This window comes from Vanessa tameamea, chromosome 12 (assembly GCF_037043105.1).
Source record: "Vanessa tameamea isolate UH-Manoa-2023 chromosome 12, ilVanTame1 primary haplotype, whole genome shotgun sequence".
NCBI lineage: Eukaryota > Metazoa > Arthropoda > Insecta > Lepidoptera > Nymphalidae > Vanessa > Vanessa tameamea.
In genome coordinates this window covers 11,788,435-11,805,142 of record NC_087320.1, presented here as the reverse complement: position 1 = coordinate 11,805,142, position 16,708 = coordinate 11,788,435, and the positions used below count along the sequence as shown (strand labels likewise).

The 16,708-nt window shown below is 31.4% G+C and overlaps 3 protein-coding genes, 1 long non-coding RNA gene and 2 other non-coding genes across 7 annotated transcripts; 5 read left to right on the top strand and 1 right to left on the bottom strand.

Annotated features, from left to right (window-relative positions):
* The first annotated feature begins 625 nt into the window (after positions 1-625).
* LOC113398466 (uncharacterized) lies at positions 626-1,156 on the top strand. The gene is made up of 2 exons (XR_003368903.2): positions 626-737; positions 816-1,156. It is a non-coding gene; the product is annotated as an uncharacterized LOC113398466 (long non-coding RNA).
* A 215-nt stretch (positions 1,157-1,371) lies between these two features.
* Positions 1,372-3,765, bottom strand: LOC113398462 (mitochondrial import inner membrane translocase subunit Tim17-B). 2 transcript variants are annotated; one of them, XM_026637214.2, is made up of 4 exons: positions 3,647-3,765; positions 3,403-3,567; positions 2,983-3,160; positions 1,372-2,531 (listed from the first exon to the last, which is right to left on the bottom strand). In XM_026637214.2, exons 2-4 carry the CDS (start codon positions 3,544-3,546, stop codon positions 2,356-2,358), a joined length of 498 nt encoding a protein of 165 aa, XP_026492999.1. In that variant the 5' UTR covers positions 3,547-3,567; positions 3,647-3,765; the 3' UTR covers positions 1,372-2,355. The 2 variants fall into 2 exon arrangements, with proteins under 2 accessions (XP_026492999.1, XP_064072439.1); XM_064216369.1 differs by having other exon boundaries at positions 3,651-3,765.
* Positions 3,766-4,766: 1,001 nt separating this feature from the next.
* Positions 4,767-5,736, top strand: Bet5 (Blocked early in transport 5). Its single transcript, XM_026637216.2, has 2 exons — positions 4,767-5,008; positions 5,312-5,736. The coding sequence occupies exons 1-2, from the start codon at positions 4,910-4,912 to the stop codon at positions 5,648-5,650; spliced, it is 438 nt and encodes a 145-aa protein (XP_026493001.1). The 5' UTR covers positions 4,767-4,909; the 3' UTR covers positions 5,651-5,736.
* Positions 5,737-6,865: 1,129 nt separating this feature from the next.
* Positions 6,866-14,942, top strand: LOC113398464 (interaptin). Its single transcript, XM_064216488.1, has 9 exons — positions 6,866-8,321; positions 8,395-8,628; positions 8,893-9,147; positions 9,856-10,059; positions 11,152-11,357; positions 12,528-12,630; positions 13,237-13,351; positions 13,437-13,522; positions 13,822-14,942. The coding sequence occupies exons 1-9, from the start codon at positions 7,083-7,085 to the stop codon at positions 13,981-13,983; spliced, it is 2,604 nt and encodes an 867-aa protein (XP_064072558.1). The 5' UTR covers positions 6,866-7,082; the 3' UTR covers positions 13,984-14,942.
* Positions 10,554-10,637, top strand: Trnal-cag (transfer RNA leucine (anticodon CAG)). The gene has a single exon. It is a non-coding gene; the product is annotated as a tRNA-Leu (tRNA).
* Positions 12,199-12,282, top strand: Trnal-cag (transfer RNA leucine (anticodon CAG)). The gene has a single exon. It is a non-coding gene; the product is annotated as a tRNA-Leu (tRNA).
* Positions 14,943-16,708: the final 1,766 nt, after the last annotated feature.

Genomic DNA, 16,708 nt, shown 5'->3' with positions numbered 1-16,708 from the left:
TCAAAATAAATTGTAACATATACTTCAGAAAATTTGATTATGACTTTTAATAATATTTTCTTTAATTCAACCTAATTTATTTGTTATTGTTTTAGGTAGTCTTATACTTATATACTTTATCATTTTTAATTTGCACAGTCGCCATGTTGTTTCAGCTACGATACTACAACTTACTAGGCTTATAGTAATAAGCGTTTTGATGCCTAATAAGTAACACTTAATTAACACAAATGATATAGAAGACGAAACAGCGAATGAAGTAGAAACGCCGCGAATCACGTCCGGGCGGCCACGCGCCAAATAATTTGAAAACGAGAGTAACTTATGATAATTAGAAATACAAATAACTGGATTAAATTGTAAGAGGATGAAAAAAAATTAATAAGCTTTGCTTATTGTATCGTATGACAAAAAATATTTTGATCCATTTTAAATATTTCTAGGTAACAAATTCTAATGAAGATTATGATTAATCTTCATTAAAATTACATAATAACGTCTAACAGTATTATTTTAGCACAGATATATTTATACAGAAAAAGATGACGCAAAAAAATGGGTTACTAAGTGCAAGAATCCACGGCGATATTGGACATCTGACATATGACTTTTGACATTTGGTAGATAAACTTGACTTATCCGCAAAGCAAATTGTTTTGGGTTTAAAATTAAAAACGGTCAACCACTAAAGTAGTTCTTAATTTGGGATACAATAAATATAAAATAACAACATAATAGTAAGACTATACGTAAAAATAATAAATCATTGAGTTATAAAAGTATTTACCGTGATTAAAGTTATAATTTTATTTCAGTACTTCACTATGACCTCAGAAAAAAACGCTCAAGTGGGACAAGCTCGTGAAACTTTTCAAATGCTTTTTCAAATTTCTCAACTTCTCAGCACCGGTTTGGACGCTGAAACCCTAACTATATGTATTAGGCTTTGTGAATTAGGAGTGGATCCTGAAGTGCTAGCTCATGTCATCAAAGAAATAAGAAAAGTGGGCGAAAATGCAGCCGAGATCAAACCATCCAGTTTACAGTCGCATTAAATAATATCAAATCTTTAACATAAGTTTATTAAGTATTATTTACTTTGTCACTAATTTATTAATTAGAAAAACAAAATGTGCCCTATTTATTGTTATAATTATTTACATTTTTAACTTTTTAATGATGTAGACAAAGAAAAAACAAATATCCTAATGCAATCTCAAATATCTCAAATCATAGAGCTTTTAACGTTAACCATGTTTTTTTAAATATTAAAAACCATGTATGTTACACTAGAACTAATTGAATTAAAAGTTCTTATGTAGAACAAATTAATATTAGAAATAATTGGATAAGGAATAATAAAAATAAATGTTTTTACAAATATTTATTTGGTATCAATTTTCACAAATGGAACACCATAATTTAAGCCAGCAAAAATAATATTAATAAGTGTCAAAAAGACTATCACAAGTAAGACTTAATATAGAAGAATGAATAAATAAATCTTCTAAAATTTATTAAATCTTTATTATGAACAGCTTTCTGACAATTCAGACAAACACTACAACAATATGGGAAACAAATAAATATGTTGTATGTTAACTTTGCTAACATAAATTATGATATTTAAAATAAACATAGACAACTATGTTCCATATTCAAAAACAAAAAATTCATATTTGTCAAGTGAAATTATGAGCAATCAGTATCGAACTGAAAATATCACAGATGCAAATAACTCACTCAAAAATTCAGATTGGGGAAAATTTTTAGTAAATAAATTACACCAAAGAACTGAAAATTCTTGAACAACAAGATTGTAATATTAAAGTTATTTGATGAAATTTTTCATTGAACATTCTTATTTGATAATTTTGTGCATATGATATAATTCCAAACATTTTATATTTTGCCATCAAGTTTATTATACATTGGATCTCATATGAAGGCCAAGATGGCCAAAATGGTAGAATATGTGAATCAAAACCGAAGATTGCATGTGTCATAGGAATTTACAACATAATAGGTACCCACTTGCCTTTACAGCTAGCAGTTGTAATCTCATATTCCAAAAATTATGAAATAAAATAATTTTGTCATATGAAAATACACTTGACTGAAACTTTAAGTTAACACCATAAAGTTGTTTACAGTATAAAAAATTAAAATAAGTATTCATTTTTAATTTGACTTAAGTGCCTAAACCATAGACAATTAGTTTTTACTTGCTTTGTGGATTTGCTTGATTATTTAAAACGAATGAATCCATTCAATGAAATTAGATCAATGAAAATATCTCATTACTAAGTATAACTTTACTTATACAATCTTGTGTCATTAATTTATAACATAAATCTATTGAAAACTTTGTCCTTGTGCCTGGCTTTGACCTAAAATTGAAGGATCTTCAAATATTGGCTGCTGTGGTTTAAACTGTTCTGATGTTATTCTCGTGAACATGATACTAATACCCTCTATTAGTGCTAGAAGGACACCTCCAACGAGTGCACTGCCTGCCATTGCCGGAACACCTGGATTAACATGGTTATTAGTCATCTAGCAATAACACAAAGCTACATTTCTTGCATTTATTCCATCATTATGGTGGATATTTATTTTTCTATTCTTAATCCACTTAGACTGAGCATTAAGTAGGACTACGAAGCAAAGCTATTATTATTGTTTTAAGGAAAAAATGTTTTGAATGTCAGCAAAGTTAATGAAAGTGTATGTCAAATTAAAGTTAATATATATGTACATATATTATCATTAATTAGAATAATGTTATATAAAAAAAATTTAATAAAGAACTATTTGTAGTGCATAATATAGCAATGATAAATATGAAAAATAATATAATGTATAATTTTTGTTTATATATACTTCTGCTATTGGAATACAATATACATCTTATGAGAAGAAAAATATTTTTGGCTATGACCTCTGCAACAGTAATACAAGTGAGTAAATGCTGCATAGTACCATTTCGAGCTGCAAGGATGCCTCCTGTTAGTGCACCACTCATGATTGAGTTCCATGGATCTTCTTTTTGTCGTAAATAGACAAGTGAACAATCAATTGTTGAAAACATTCCTCCCCATACTGCAAAGTTTCCTCCTACAATCGGTGACCTTTCCTTCATAGCTGCTAAACTACCAAGCTAAAAAAAATAAAGTGAATGTTCTATACAACGTACAAATGAAATTGCTATTTATAATACATTTTATTTCAAAATGATTAAACTTGCGTAGAAGACTTGCCAAATAATACTGCGCAAAATTTATCATTATAAATCGACATTTCAAAATCTTCGTCTAAACATCATCATATAAGTATCTGAATTTATTACATATTTTTTTAGTTATAACATTCCACTTAAAATAGAAAATATTTGATTCATACCATTTTTCTACTGAATCCTACGGGAGCATTTCTGAACCCTTTTATTGAATGAAAGATACCACCGCCGATCGCTCCCATCAAAAATGCGCCGCCAGAGTCATCCAAAATACGCCAAGGGCAAGGTTCTCTTGAATATTCATCCATTTTTCTTTAAAGTATATAACTCTGCAATCGAGTATTAGGTAAGAATATAACCTCTAAGTCAATCACTGAATTTAACCTTAAACAGTAAAATAATGCTTACCAACATATAAAATGTAGCGAATTTCGTTAAAATATATATTTATATAGATTATTACTATTACAGTATAATTGCGTTTATTTTGTACTATTTACATCATTTTCGTTTTCGTGTTCGAGAACAAGTTCACACTTAATGAATTCTTATATATTACTCAAATTCCAATTCACTCAAATTAAAGATAACACATAAGTATTAAGTTAGAGACTAATAAAGTAAAGATTTTGCTTTTGAATCTGTGCTTCGCCTACGGCTGATATCCTTTATTTATAGGCGGAAGTAATCTATAAATTTATATTTTTTAATTATAAATTTACTTGTATTCATTATTTTTTGTGAACTGTGCTTCAGTGTACGATCAAAAACATGTTGTTTTAATAAAATATGATTAAATTCTGAAATCTTTTTTCTAGATTGGTAATAGAATAGTTTTGATCAGCTTGAACAAACTACTTAAATGGATTAGAAAATTATCGGAAGTTAAAACAAAGCAAACAATATAAGCGAAAAACTAATTTTAAGTATCTACATATATCGCCTGACACGAAAGTTTGTAACGCTACTTTGTAAGTCTGTAGATCGTTTAGCTGAAACCTGTAATGCGATTCTGAAAAAAATATTTTCGCATCTCACTCGTGAAATGTTGACAACTGATTTAAAATGATACGCTATTTTGAAACGTGTATCCTATTAATTTTATAATTGTTACAGTCCATGTCACAAATCACGTTCTGACATTTCACACTCAGCTTTACGGTGAGATTCGAGTTTCTTTGTACAGAATACTACTGCTATCAAAACCAATAATTTGGGACAGCAAATTTCGCTGGGTCTTTAAATATTATTAAATTAGAAAACACAAATAAAGTATTGTAAAAACAGGTTAGATTTAGTGACAACATTTGAATAATATGATAAATACATTTATTCAAATTAAATTTATTATACATTATGAATACGCTATTGAAGTATTACTGAAAATGATACTTATATTTAAATTACACATTTTTTATTTATATTTATATTTTTATATAGAAACATATTCATTTTACCTTTAATATTTTTTAAGAATATGATGGATGTTTTAGTTGTCAGAATTGACAGAGTTGCCAGGAATGTCAGACTCATCTATAGTCTAATCTAAATGTCATCCACCGATTGAACATACAATCCAAACATCAGCTGTACTATTGAAACTGTCTATTTAAATATTTATATTCCGATATTTTCTTTTAATATATTTGAAGTAAATGTAGCACTTTCATAATGACGATTCATAACTTATATATTTTCGATCGCTATGGCACCTTACTTTACTATGGAGAGTGGAACAGGTCCAAACAATCTGGAATGTCTCGGGAGGAGGTATTATTTACATTATTTTTATACTTTTACATTCATTAAAAATGGAACAAAATTAATATTAATCAGATTTGAATTTTATAATATAGAAAACTTACGAACATTGTTTGAAATACATTATTACATTCAGAAAATCTACAATAAAATTAATTGTCCCCTTGTATATTGTAATACATTGCATTACATTATATATTGTAATACATTGCATTACATTATATATTGTAATACATTGTATTACATTATATATTGTAATACATTATAGCAATTAAATAAATTTAAAAAAAAATAAACACATTATTATTTCAGGAAGGAAAACTAATGTATGGCATGCTGTTCTCGATAAAATCATTTGTTGCTAAAATATCTCCTCTGGATCCAAAGGAAGGCTTCATGAACTACAAAACCTCAAAATATACTCTACATTGTTTAGAGACTCCATCGGGAATCAAATTTGTTATGAACACTGATAACCAAGCTCAAGGTGTCAGAGAGCTATTAAAAAAGATTTATGGGGACATTTATGTTAAATATGTTGTGAGAAATCCAATGTGTGGAATTGGAGAACCAATTACAAGTGAATTGTTTAAAAATAAACTTGATTCCTTCATTAAACAAGCACCATTGAATGCAGTTAGGGGTTCTTGATTTGATAAATAATTTCTAATGTAAATAGATTTAAAAATGTCAATAAAATAAATAATGAAATAAAACATCTTTTGTGCTTAGTTTAAGTTAAGATTTTTTCTATTTTAATATTTGTTGGTTTTATTATAAGCATTAATTTAAGTTTGTTCTAAAGTCCAGTTAATTAAACTGTTATTTTGTATAATTATAATTCCATTACAATATCAAAAGAATATTAATAATGTTAATGTTAATATCAAAAATCTTGATAAGTTATTTTAATATTTCCAAGTTATAAAATGAAGAGTTCAGTTGTTCATAATAGAAATTAAGCTTACAATGTCAGTAAGTATACTTTTCATGAATATTGTATGCTTATTAAGAAAAAATAAATGAATTTATATGATTAAATTATTTGTATTATTTGATCATTATATTTAAGATTATTAAATCTATTTCAGATATTATTTATTTAAGTATATCTGTATTTGAAATACTATAAGAATAGTAATTATTATAAACATATTTTCCCAATTATTCTCTCTTTAATATTTAATATGCTGTGATGAGTTCTGCTTTAGTAAATATCTTATTAAAATAAATAATTGTAAACTAGATAGATCTATAGGGAAATGATAGATAAGTTTCTGGTTATTTCTTGTATTAATAAGATGAAACCAAACATGTTATTTCACTAAAAGAATAAACAATCATTTCCCTATAGAAAACATTAAAAAATATATATATACAGGGTTATTGGTAATTCGACGTATTCCCGTTAGGAGGTAATATGGGTGATTATTTGCGATAATTTTAACCCCCTAAATGCATGATGCAAAAGTGAACCATTTTTGAGTTATCACGTTTTTTAGATTTTTTTCAAAATAAGTCAAAAATGCAACTTCAAAAATGTATTTAAAAAAAAGTATCAATAAAAATCTATTTTTTTTCTTCTGATTTATAAAAACGAATAAACACTAGGTATTTGTCAATAATAAAACAACAATTATCGGTCCAAATTTAAAAATTCGAGACGGAAAAAGACATTATTTCAATTTTTTTCACAAAAATGCCTTAAAAACAATAAAAAAAAACGTTACGAAACTTGTCCTGCAGATTATTTTAAAAACACAAACGTTTTATCAGCTCTCCAAAAATGTATAATCCCTGTATATACATATAAATTAATGATTGTCAATGTCAACGGAACGTTTCCAGGACGCCAACTTTCAAATTCTAATATAAAGTCAAAGGTTCAAAACTTCAAACTTCAAGTTCAACTTACCAAGTTACCAACAGCCAATAAATTACAAACAAAATAAATAAAACGGCTGTTTATGTACGTAGAGTATTGTACAATTATTATATTAAGTGGCAAATGCAAAAAAATACCTATATTATATAAATATAATGGCTTTAGTTTATTTTGCAATTAAATTGAGGAATTTCTGTGATGAGTGAGACCGACGACACTGATGTGCTTTTGCTGATACCACCGAATTTCTTCCTAGTTTATAGCTCAGGTTCTGAGGATTCTTTTCTCGAATCCTCAAGAACAGTAGTTCATAAACCTGTTTCATGCACAGCTCAAGTTTTAGGCAAACTGGTTGACCAAGTCCATACTTTAGAATCCCGTTTGGAATCGTTAGAACTGGACACGAGTAACGCTTTTTCTAGTGTCGGTTCTGTCAAGCGTAAGGTATGGGATTCGGAAAGTCTTGACAGTCGGAGTATCGAACGAAAATGCTTCACTTTCCCGCGCAGACGGCGCCGTAAACTTAGAAAAGAAAGAGCTAAAGACGTGTCTGTGACCAGTCTTGATACAATCACTACTAACGATAATATTATTCATTCCTTAAAATATAAAGACGACGTTAACTTTAAGCGTGTTGAACATTTAAATGACGCCCAAAGTATGGACGGAGACATTAGCAGCATAGTATCTACACCTAGTAAAAAGAATGATAGACTTCTTCTCCATGAAATAGATGAATTCCTCACGAAAGTCGAGTCATACGATACAGCAGACACAAAAAAAGAACAGTGTGCTAGTCCTGAAAATGTTATCAAAGCAACAGGTGATTATTTATCTCAAAAACTGGAAACCAAGAATATGGATGAAGTTCAATTACCAAGTGGCCGGATAGTGCCGAGTACCATTCTCGATAAGTATATTTACTTGGTTAAAAACAGTGGCAACCAACCAGTACAAGGTACTTCATCAAATGTACGTTCTGATAATGATGTGTTAAATTACTCTGCACCTTCAAGGGCTAAACAAGACACAAAATCACCAAGCATTAGAAGATTAAACTTTATGGAGAACAGAGATGTACAACCTACATCAACTCCTAAGAGAAATACACAAATGAGTTCAAATTATTCTGACTCATTTAAACCATCATCAAATAAGATCTTGGACAGAGCGTCAAAAGTGCTAGAGCACTATAAGTCACAAAACTATAGCCACAATACTCATAGTTCCGTAACTGACACTAGCGAAGTAACATCTTTAAAGAGAGAAGAATTTAAAATGCCACAAATGAGACCGTTTGATTTAGATAATAGGAATTTCAAAATTGACTCAATAGACACAGACTTGTTAAGTTTAAGTGAACTTTGGGGAGAAAAAGGCGATAGAATTGATAAAGTTGAAAGTATAAAATTGGAAGAAGAAAGATTAAAACGAGAGGTAAATATTCAATGCATACATTTCTTAATACTTTTTGTTTGCATACTAACAACTTAACATTTTTTTTTTCAAGCACTGTGAAGCAATGATCCAACAATTGCAAAGGAAGGTACTAGAACAGCAAGAAAAATTAGCAGTTGCTCTGAAAGTAGACAGAGCTAAAGATACTGCAATCAACAAACTCCGGGAAGCCTGGCTCAAACTCACTGGCAGCCTTGATAGGGCTGAAGAGAGACACCGTTCAGCTCTAGATAAAATGGTCCATGAAGTTGAAAACTTTAAAATGGTTGCCGGTGAAGCACAGAAGGTAGAATTTTAAAAACTAGTTTCATTTAAAAATTTTCACATAAGTGTTAAATTATTACTCTAAGATAAATTTAGGTGCCTTAATGGTTCAAATATTTGAATTTTAGAAAACCATGCATCACTGAAATTTCATGTACTTAATTCGTGTTTATTATTCAACTAGTGCTCGGTTGTGATAGAAAATGTGAGGAAACCTGCTTGTGGTACAAATTATGATTTCAGCTCTGACTCACCTTACTTTTAACTACTTCATAATATTTTACAGAAAACAAACCAATTTGAAACAGAACTTTACAAAGCACTTGACCTGGCTCATGATTACCAAGAAAAATGTAAAAAACTCACAGCAGAAAACAATGAATTACAAGAAAACATGGAAAAAGTTACTGAAAGTAAAGATAATGCGATTAAGTTGAAAGAAAAAGAAATAGATGTTTTGAAAGAGAATTACGAAACTGTAATGAGGTTGAATAAACAGTCAACGGACTGTGTTCAAAATCTAGAAGATGCATTAGGAAAGGTGAGTTTTTTTATTTATACAAGGACATGAAATTCGAACTTGTCATGTCAATAGTCTAAATTAAAGTCTGTGAAAGTGTAAATTGAATCTATATAATAATGTCATAATCCAAAATATGCTGCATTTAAAATTAGTTTTATGTAAATTGTGTTAGGACTTTTTTAGATATATATATATATTTTTATAACTCTCATTTATTTTTTATGATTTTTATAAAGTTAGGTTTTTCCTAATTTGATACTACACATAAAATAAAATAATTTATAATTTTAACTTTATTCAAAATTTGGAGTCCAATATTGTTTGTATATCAAAACCTTCATACTTTAGAATTTGATTCTGTTGTTTGGTGAGAGGCCTTTGAGTGTGTGCAATTATGAGTGCAAGTTGTTGGTAGTTCTAACGGTGCCTGAACACTCCTGCGGTGGTGTCAGGTGCTGCCCATCAAATTGCACCTGTGATTTTGGGAACAATCTCAAAGTATATCTCTGCTTCGAAAATGTTAATTTCTTAGTATTTTTAAATTCACCTCCCTGTTTATAAAAGGCGTTGGTATTCCTTGATTTCGAAAAATTAGAGATTCACTTGTGACAAATACCAATCAAACCAAATTTTACAGCCCCTCTCTCATCCTACTGCTGAACAAGCGACTCTGTCAATGTCTTAGAAATTTACTAGTGATACTAAATTGCAGCTACTTTTTTCCAGGAAAAAGCAGATCACCAGTTAACAAAATCTAAAATGATTGAATTAAATCGTAAACTAGAAGAAGTGAGTGATGAGAAACAACTCATACAAGATGAGAGAGACATACTCAAGGATAAGGTCAATGAGGAGAGATCAAGGTGCAACGTGCTGGAGCGACAGCTCTGTGATGCGCAGACTCAAGTTGGGGATCTATTACAGAGATGTGTAAGTTACTCAAGTATTTTTCTACCTATTTATACAACGGAAGGCATATTTACAAATATCCATATGTAAGTTTGTACCAATTGCCATTTTAAAAAAAAATGTAATATTCATTTAATTCAGCAACTTGATGACTTAGAAGTACTTGTGTGAGAATATTTGTGGAAGGATTTTTTTTAAATGGACTTCAGAATGAATAAAGTTATCAACATTCCAATTTGGATTGTTTAAAAAATACTAAGCACGCATCTCATTACACATGAAATTTTTGTGTCAGAACATTTCAATCCTTAAATAAATATTGTAATCAATTTAATTTAAACTCATTTGCTCCCAAGGAAAAGTTCATTCAATCAAAACGATGCATAATAAAAAAAAAAGCTACTAATTACGCTGAGATTGTGTCGGCCGAAATTTGAAGCAAAATATACATTTAATTATCCCTAGTTTAAACTGAGAATTTGAATCAGTTCACATCATTCGTCCCGTTTCGTACAGTCAGGATGGCCGAGCGGTCTAAGGCGCTGCGTTCAGGTCGCAGTCCACTTCTGTGGGCGTGGGTTCGAATCCCACTTCTGACATGACTCTTTTAATTTTTTACTAAGTTAATTCACCCTTATTTTTTGTTCTTTTAAAAAAAAAACAAATGTACAACTGTGCGTTTATCACTTATATTATAAGTTATTGTTATAATTTTTCACATTCATTTATTTTGTATTTGCAATGGACAGACTGCAGCTTGGCATTCGTATTTATTGATATTTTATATATATAATCTTCATGATGTTATATAATTAGAATTACATGACGCGTTTAGACCAAAGGTGAAATTCAAAGGCTACAATCAGAGAAGCGTCAATAGCGCAATGGTTTACGGGCCGCCTAGCGATGTAAAAAATCCACGGGATCGATCCTGCCCCCTTGGGCTATCTTCGTCCCCACTCCTGACACAAGTGATAAGCTTAAAAGGAGGGGTAATTAGGAATATCAGTAATACCTTAATTAATTGCTAGTACTCTGATAAAAAAGAGAACAATTTCATCGTTCACCTTTCTAAAACAAATTCAATAAAAAACCCTCACATAACTATTCGAGGACGCCACGGACAACGAAGCTAAGACTCTCCGAAAACACCTGGAGCTACAAAAAACCGAGCTAAGGAGCCACTACCAGCAACAGCTGGAGGACGCAGTGCTGGGCAAGCTGCAGGAGTTCCAGCGACAGCTGGACGCGGCCGAGCGCGAGCTGCAGCGCGCGGCGCGCCTGCGGGAGGCCGCCGCGCTCGCCGCCGCCGGGGACCAGTGGGTGTTTCTGCGTATTTCTTAGCACTTTTTTACAAAATGATCGTAAATTGATCAATAAGATTAGAATGTAAAAAATAATGTTTTTTTTTTGAGAACTTACTAACGAGACCACGATCCGCCCTGATGAATTATAGATTGTCTGTTCCATCATGGAACAATTATGATGTCATGGAAGTTCTATGACGTAGTATAATTTGTCAGCAAACACATAATAAAGTACTTTAACGAATTTAAATTAAAAAAACAATGATTTATCAGCACTGAGAGGATGTAAAAGTACATAGATAAATACTCCAGAAAAGATATGGATCAGAGTGCCTAGTGGATTTGATCTTAAAATCAAATCCACTAGGCACTCTGATCTGCACGAGATTAATCTCGGCAGATTTGCACTTTCAACATCCAAAAAACGACGTAATAATAACTGTTACTAACAAATTAACTAACATATTTTACGTAAAAGAAAATTTTATAATGTATTTTATTTTGATGATAAGGTCACACGTAACTGCAAATTATGTTTCGTTTTTTAACAACTATAAATTTAGAAAGGTAACTGACGCTGGACACTGACGGACTAATAAACTGCATCAATTTTCGTCTTTGATGTAAACATTTTAACCAAGTATTCAAACTTTGTATACAAATTTAAATTGAAATCTTTAGTTTGGTTCGTTAACTTATGAAGTTTTTCATTTTTCATTCTACCACTGGTTCGGAATGTAGATTATACCGAGAAGAACCGGCAAGTTTGTTATCTACCTTCAAAGATTTATTTTGAAATAAAGTAATTTTAACAAAGATGAGTCTATCCCGAAAAATGGCGACAGTATCTCAAGTCAGGATGGCCGAGCGGTCTAAGGCGCTGCGTTCAGGTCGCAGTCCACTTCTGTGGGCGTGGGTTCGAATCCCACTTCTGACAATACTTTTCTGTAAAAGATTGTTTTTAACAACATTTGTAATAATTATATATTTTTATAAGCGTTTTGTATACATTTTTTATTATGACATATTAAACCTTAATTTATGTTATATATTAACAGAAACGTACACTGGCACACACTAATAGAGATATTTTTTTATATACCTATTTTATTCTGAATATATTTGTTACTAAATATTAATATTATAAATATAAATGTATGCCTATATATAAATTCTTTACAGACACAAACTTGAAATTAATGTTTTGGAAGAGAAACAGAAAGAAGAGATCAAATTATATAGATTGCAACTCGCGCAAGCCAGCGAGAAGATTGGGCTATTGGAGGTAATTTTTGAATCACTTTAGGACATAACAGGTATTACAGACACGAACTGTGAATAAGTAAACTAATAAGTAATATAATACAGCATCTTATGATCACAAAAATGAAATACATAAAATACAATCAATTAAAATATTCTTTATCATTCAAGTAATATTCAAGCTCATAAACACTTCTGAATCGTCATCGTGAGTTTAATATAAAGCAACTACAGGAAAGAAAGTAAGATTGAGTGAAAAGTAGATTCTACTCAGAAGAATCAACAAGAAAGGTTATTTTCTAATATGTTTGACTCTATTGTTTATATTTGTTTAGAAAGCCTACAAGGCTTTCTAAACCAAACTTTAAAATTCCCCGGAGCTACAAGCTTGACTTTTGTATCGGTAATTGCCTATAGAACGTCAACAACACACACACTTGTGCAGCTATATCCCATTTTTACAATTATTTGCCTATCAAAATTAATTTAACAGCCGAGGTATCCGAGCCGGTTATATTGCTCAATCATATCCAACTCATTCGGAGGAGGTCGCACCTCCAAGCCGCAAGCTCGCAAAGTGACGGCACAGATCACGCCGAGTGGCGTATAACGCGAGCCCCTCCCACAGAGCCAGCTGGAGAGCTACCGGCGGCGGCGCGGGCAGCTGGCGGCGCAGCTGCACGGCGTCATGCAGGCGCAGTGGCGCCAGGCGCTGCTCATCCTCACGCACGGCCACGAGCGCGGTACGCATCCCGTGACGTCAGTGCGTGCGTGTGTGCGTGTGTGTGTGCGTGTGCCGTAGCTAACGTGTCGTGTGTCCATTGGCAGTGTCGGTGACGTCACCCGAGTGCGCGCACGCCGACTCGCGCCTCGACGCCGCCAGCGACCGGGAGCTGCAGCAGTACGTTAAGATGGTGCGTGACGACATTGAAATATATATATTGCCTTTATTTAAAAAAAACATTGTTAAATAATAACTAAAAGAAGGCTAGTATATTTTTTTAATTTTATCGCAGTGATGTAGTTGGGGCATAGTTTATGCTGTATATTTAGAAGATGGTCTATTGACTTAAGCACTTACGAGTATGATTTACCATCAGAATCCATTTGCCAGTCCGGATGCTTGTATTAAATAAAATATATCTATAATATTCCTTATTACATTTTAATAAATTCCTTATTACACTAAAATAAATTATGATTATACTCACAGCTTCTTATGAAGCCACCTAACTTCGATATGGATTCTCCTCCCGACCCGAGGGACCCTGGAGACCTGAACGAAGAACCGACCAGCGACAGACCGGACCGGCAAGAAAGAAGGGACAAAGTGAAGCGAAGTCTTAATGCGAGCAAACCGCCGTGGAAAGCTTAGCTCTTAACTCACTAATTTTATTGTGTTTTATTTATAACTTACAAAAACGTTGCAATAATAAGATTATTGTGTTAATAAATTAATATGATGAACTTTATAGTTAATATTGATGAAGTTACTTATACTACAGCTGCGTTAAGGCTGACTCCAGACCAGTGACCATTGGCAGATATGCAGCATGAATGCGTTTCAGAAAACACACTCCAATGCAAATGTTTCCCCATCGAGACTTACAGGCGGAGGCGTGTAACCTGGTGGCCAATATAAAAACTGAAGTTACTTTCACTTGTATTTCTGTGTTTGGACTCGAATTTGAAGCGAGCAAGTGTAATAACCAGCAGAATAGATATTCATTATATATTCACGTGTCCTATTCCAATCGTAGGAGCAAAGAATAAACGAACCTTATATTCCATGCGATTTGATTATACCTCTATATCATAAACTATAAACAGTTCTTGTATATATCTGTAGATAATACAATACTTTTCAATTTTTTCAAAATTCCGGTAGCAACGTTTATTTTCTTCTCGCTAGAAAATCCGCTTTATACGTTTCCCCCACATGAAGTGGGGGGTATGTGGTTTTCGCTCATGCCCAGGACTACCTTCGGAATACCTTTTAAAAAACCAACGGTACCATTTCTTGGGCGGGCGTCACGAGATCGCTTTCGGATGCTTCCGTTACGCCAATAACAACAACACGCCCTTTTTTCGTGACACCTAGTGAATATTAGAGATTATACAAGATTAATGATATCGCGCTAATTTAATTTCAAAATTGTTTAGTTTGCTATCCTTCTATTGTGGTTGGATTGGACTACACAGATAAACATTTTAGACCACGCGGTTGGTACCCTTGACTGTGTACGAAATGTTATATAGCCTTTAAATACAGTCATTTTCAAACATATATTGTTAAATGCTTGCCAACTTACATCCAGATACTACAGTTTTAATTGGAATTTATCAGTGAAGAGTTTTTTAAGTATTTAGAATTTCATGAAAACATAATATTTATTTATAAATTATTCAAGGTATATTTATATATAGTAGTATGATGAAATTCAACGGAAAAATAATCTAAGAAGTTAATTAACAACGAGATAAACAGTCAAATAGAATGAATGGAATGGAATTGTATGAAATGGAATGTAATAATGTTGTGCGAATGTGTTTGTAATTCCGTATTATTTAATGTTGCTGCAATAAATTATATTTTAAGATGAATTATTAAACATTCCATTATGGTGTTAATAAAAATACTATTTCTCTATATATTTTTTTTTATTTTCCACCTAATCATTTATGACTTTACATACCTTTATAATACAAATTTGTAATATTTTTTCGAATTATGGTCAGAACTATATAAACTAAAATTGATAATATTAGTATAAAATACCACTAGGGTTTGTAATTTAAAGATTGATCTGAAGTTTACTTGATTGTAGGGTTTTGTGCAAGCCCTCCTGGGTAAATACCACTTACTCATCAGAAATTCTACCGCCAAGCAGTAATACGCAGTATTGTTGTGTTCCGGTTTGAAGAGTAGATGAGCCAGTATAACTACAGACACAAGAGACATAACATCTTAGTTCCAAGGTTGTTAACGCATTGGCGATGTAAGAAATGATTACTTACCATCAGGTGGCCCATTTGCTTACCTATATCATATCTAAAAAAAGTGCTATGATGGCCTTAATTATAAACAAATAAAAATCACAAATAGTTGCAAATTATGTTGCAAATCAATATGTTTCCGGAAGAAGTACGATCCCCAAAGTCATGGAGCGAATATATACCCACCATTCATTTATAAGTTACATATAGAATTAATTTTTTTTGACGACCTCCGTGGTCGATTAGTGTGTACACCAGTATTTACGGGGACGCCTCTCCGAGGTCCCGGGTTCGATTCCCGGGCGAGTCGATGTAGAAAAAGTTCATTAGTTTTCTATGTTGTCTTGGGTCTGGGTGTTTGTGGTACCGTCGTTACTTTGTCGTTACTTCTGATTTTCCATAACACAAGTGCTTTAGTTACTTACATTGGGATCAGAGTAATGTATGTGATGTCCAATATTTATTATTTCTTTATTTATGTAGTTTGGAAGAACTCGAAAAAAAAAACATATTTAGTAAATAACGATTTATTACCTGTAAATGCGAATTAAAAATATACATCTTTATACGACCTCATGAATGGCATCAATAACTATACAATAATACGCTTAATATTTTAATCACATGATTTCATAACAAAGGCAAGAATTAAAATATTAGAACATGGAATTAATGTTTAGAAAAAAAATAACAAATATACAGAGAATAATTAAATATAATAGTTTCTAAAATAATTATCGTTAGTTTTAAAGCATTTGACTTATTAATGTGCATATTCGAAAAAAAATCAATGGTATATTGCAACACTATATAACTTTACAATTAATACCAACTTACAAGTTTTACATTCGACGTACTTTATCTAATTATCGCTGTACAACAAATATTTTAATATAACGGCTGAATATATTAACTGCAATTATGTGAGGGCATAATACATTAAAAAATTAATGGATTTAAACGTATGTAATAGTATAGGTTACTATTTATCAAAGAGAATAATAAGATTTATCAGATATAAAAAAAATATATCTCTGGATAATGTCTGGTACTTTACAAAAAAAATAGACCTTTCATGCTTTTATTTAGTTTTTAAATATAGA

Coding starts and splice junctions, on each gene's coding strand:
- LOC113398462 (XM_026637214.2), bottom strand. CDS start 3,546: ATGGATGAATATTCAAGAGAACCTTGCCCTTGGCGTATTTTGGATGAC. Junction 3,161..3,402: donor TAGGATTCAGTAGAAAAATG/GTATGAATCAAA, acceptor TATTTTTTTTAG/CTTGGTAGTTTAGCAGCTAT. Junction 2,532..2,982: donor CATCCTTGCAGCTCGAAATG/GTACTATGCAGC, acceptor ATGTTAATCCAG/GTGTTCCGGCAATGGCAGGC.
- Bet5 (XM_026637216.2), top strand. CDS start 4,910: ATGACGATTCATAACTTATATATTTTCGATCGCTATGGCACCTTACTT. Junction 5,009..5,311: donor CTGGAATGTCTCGGGAGGAG/GTATTATTTACA, acceptor TTATTATTTCAG/GAAGGAAAACTAATGTATGG.
- LOC113398464 (XM_064216488.1), top strand. CDS start 7,083: ATGAGTGAGACCGACGACACTGATGTGCTTTTGCTGATACCACCGAAT. Junction 10,060..11,151: donor GGGATCTATTACAGAGATGT/GTAAGTTACTCA, acceptor TAACTATTCGAG/GACGCCACGGACAACGAAGC. Junction 11,358..12,527: donor CTCGCCGCCGCCGGGGACCA/GTGGGTGTTTCT, acceptor AATTCTTTACAG/ACACAAACTTGAAATTAATG.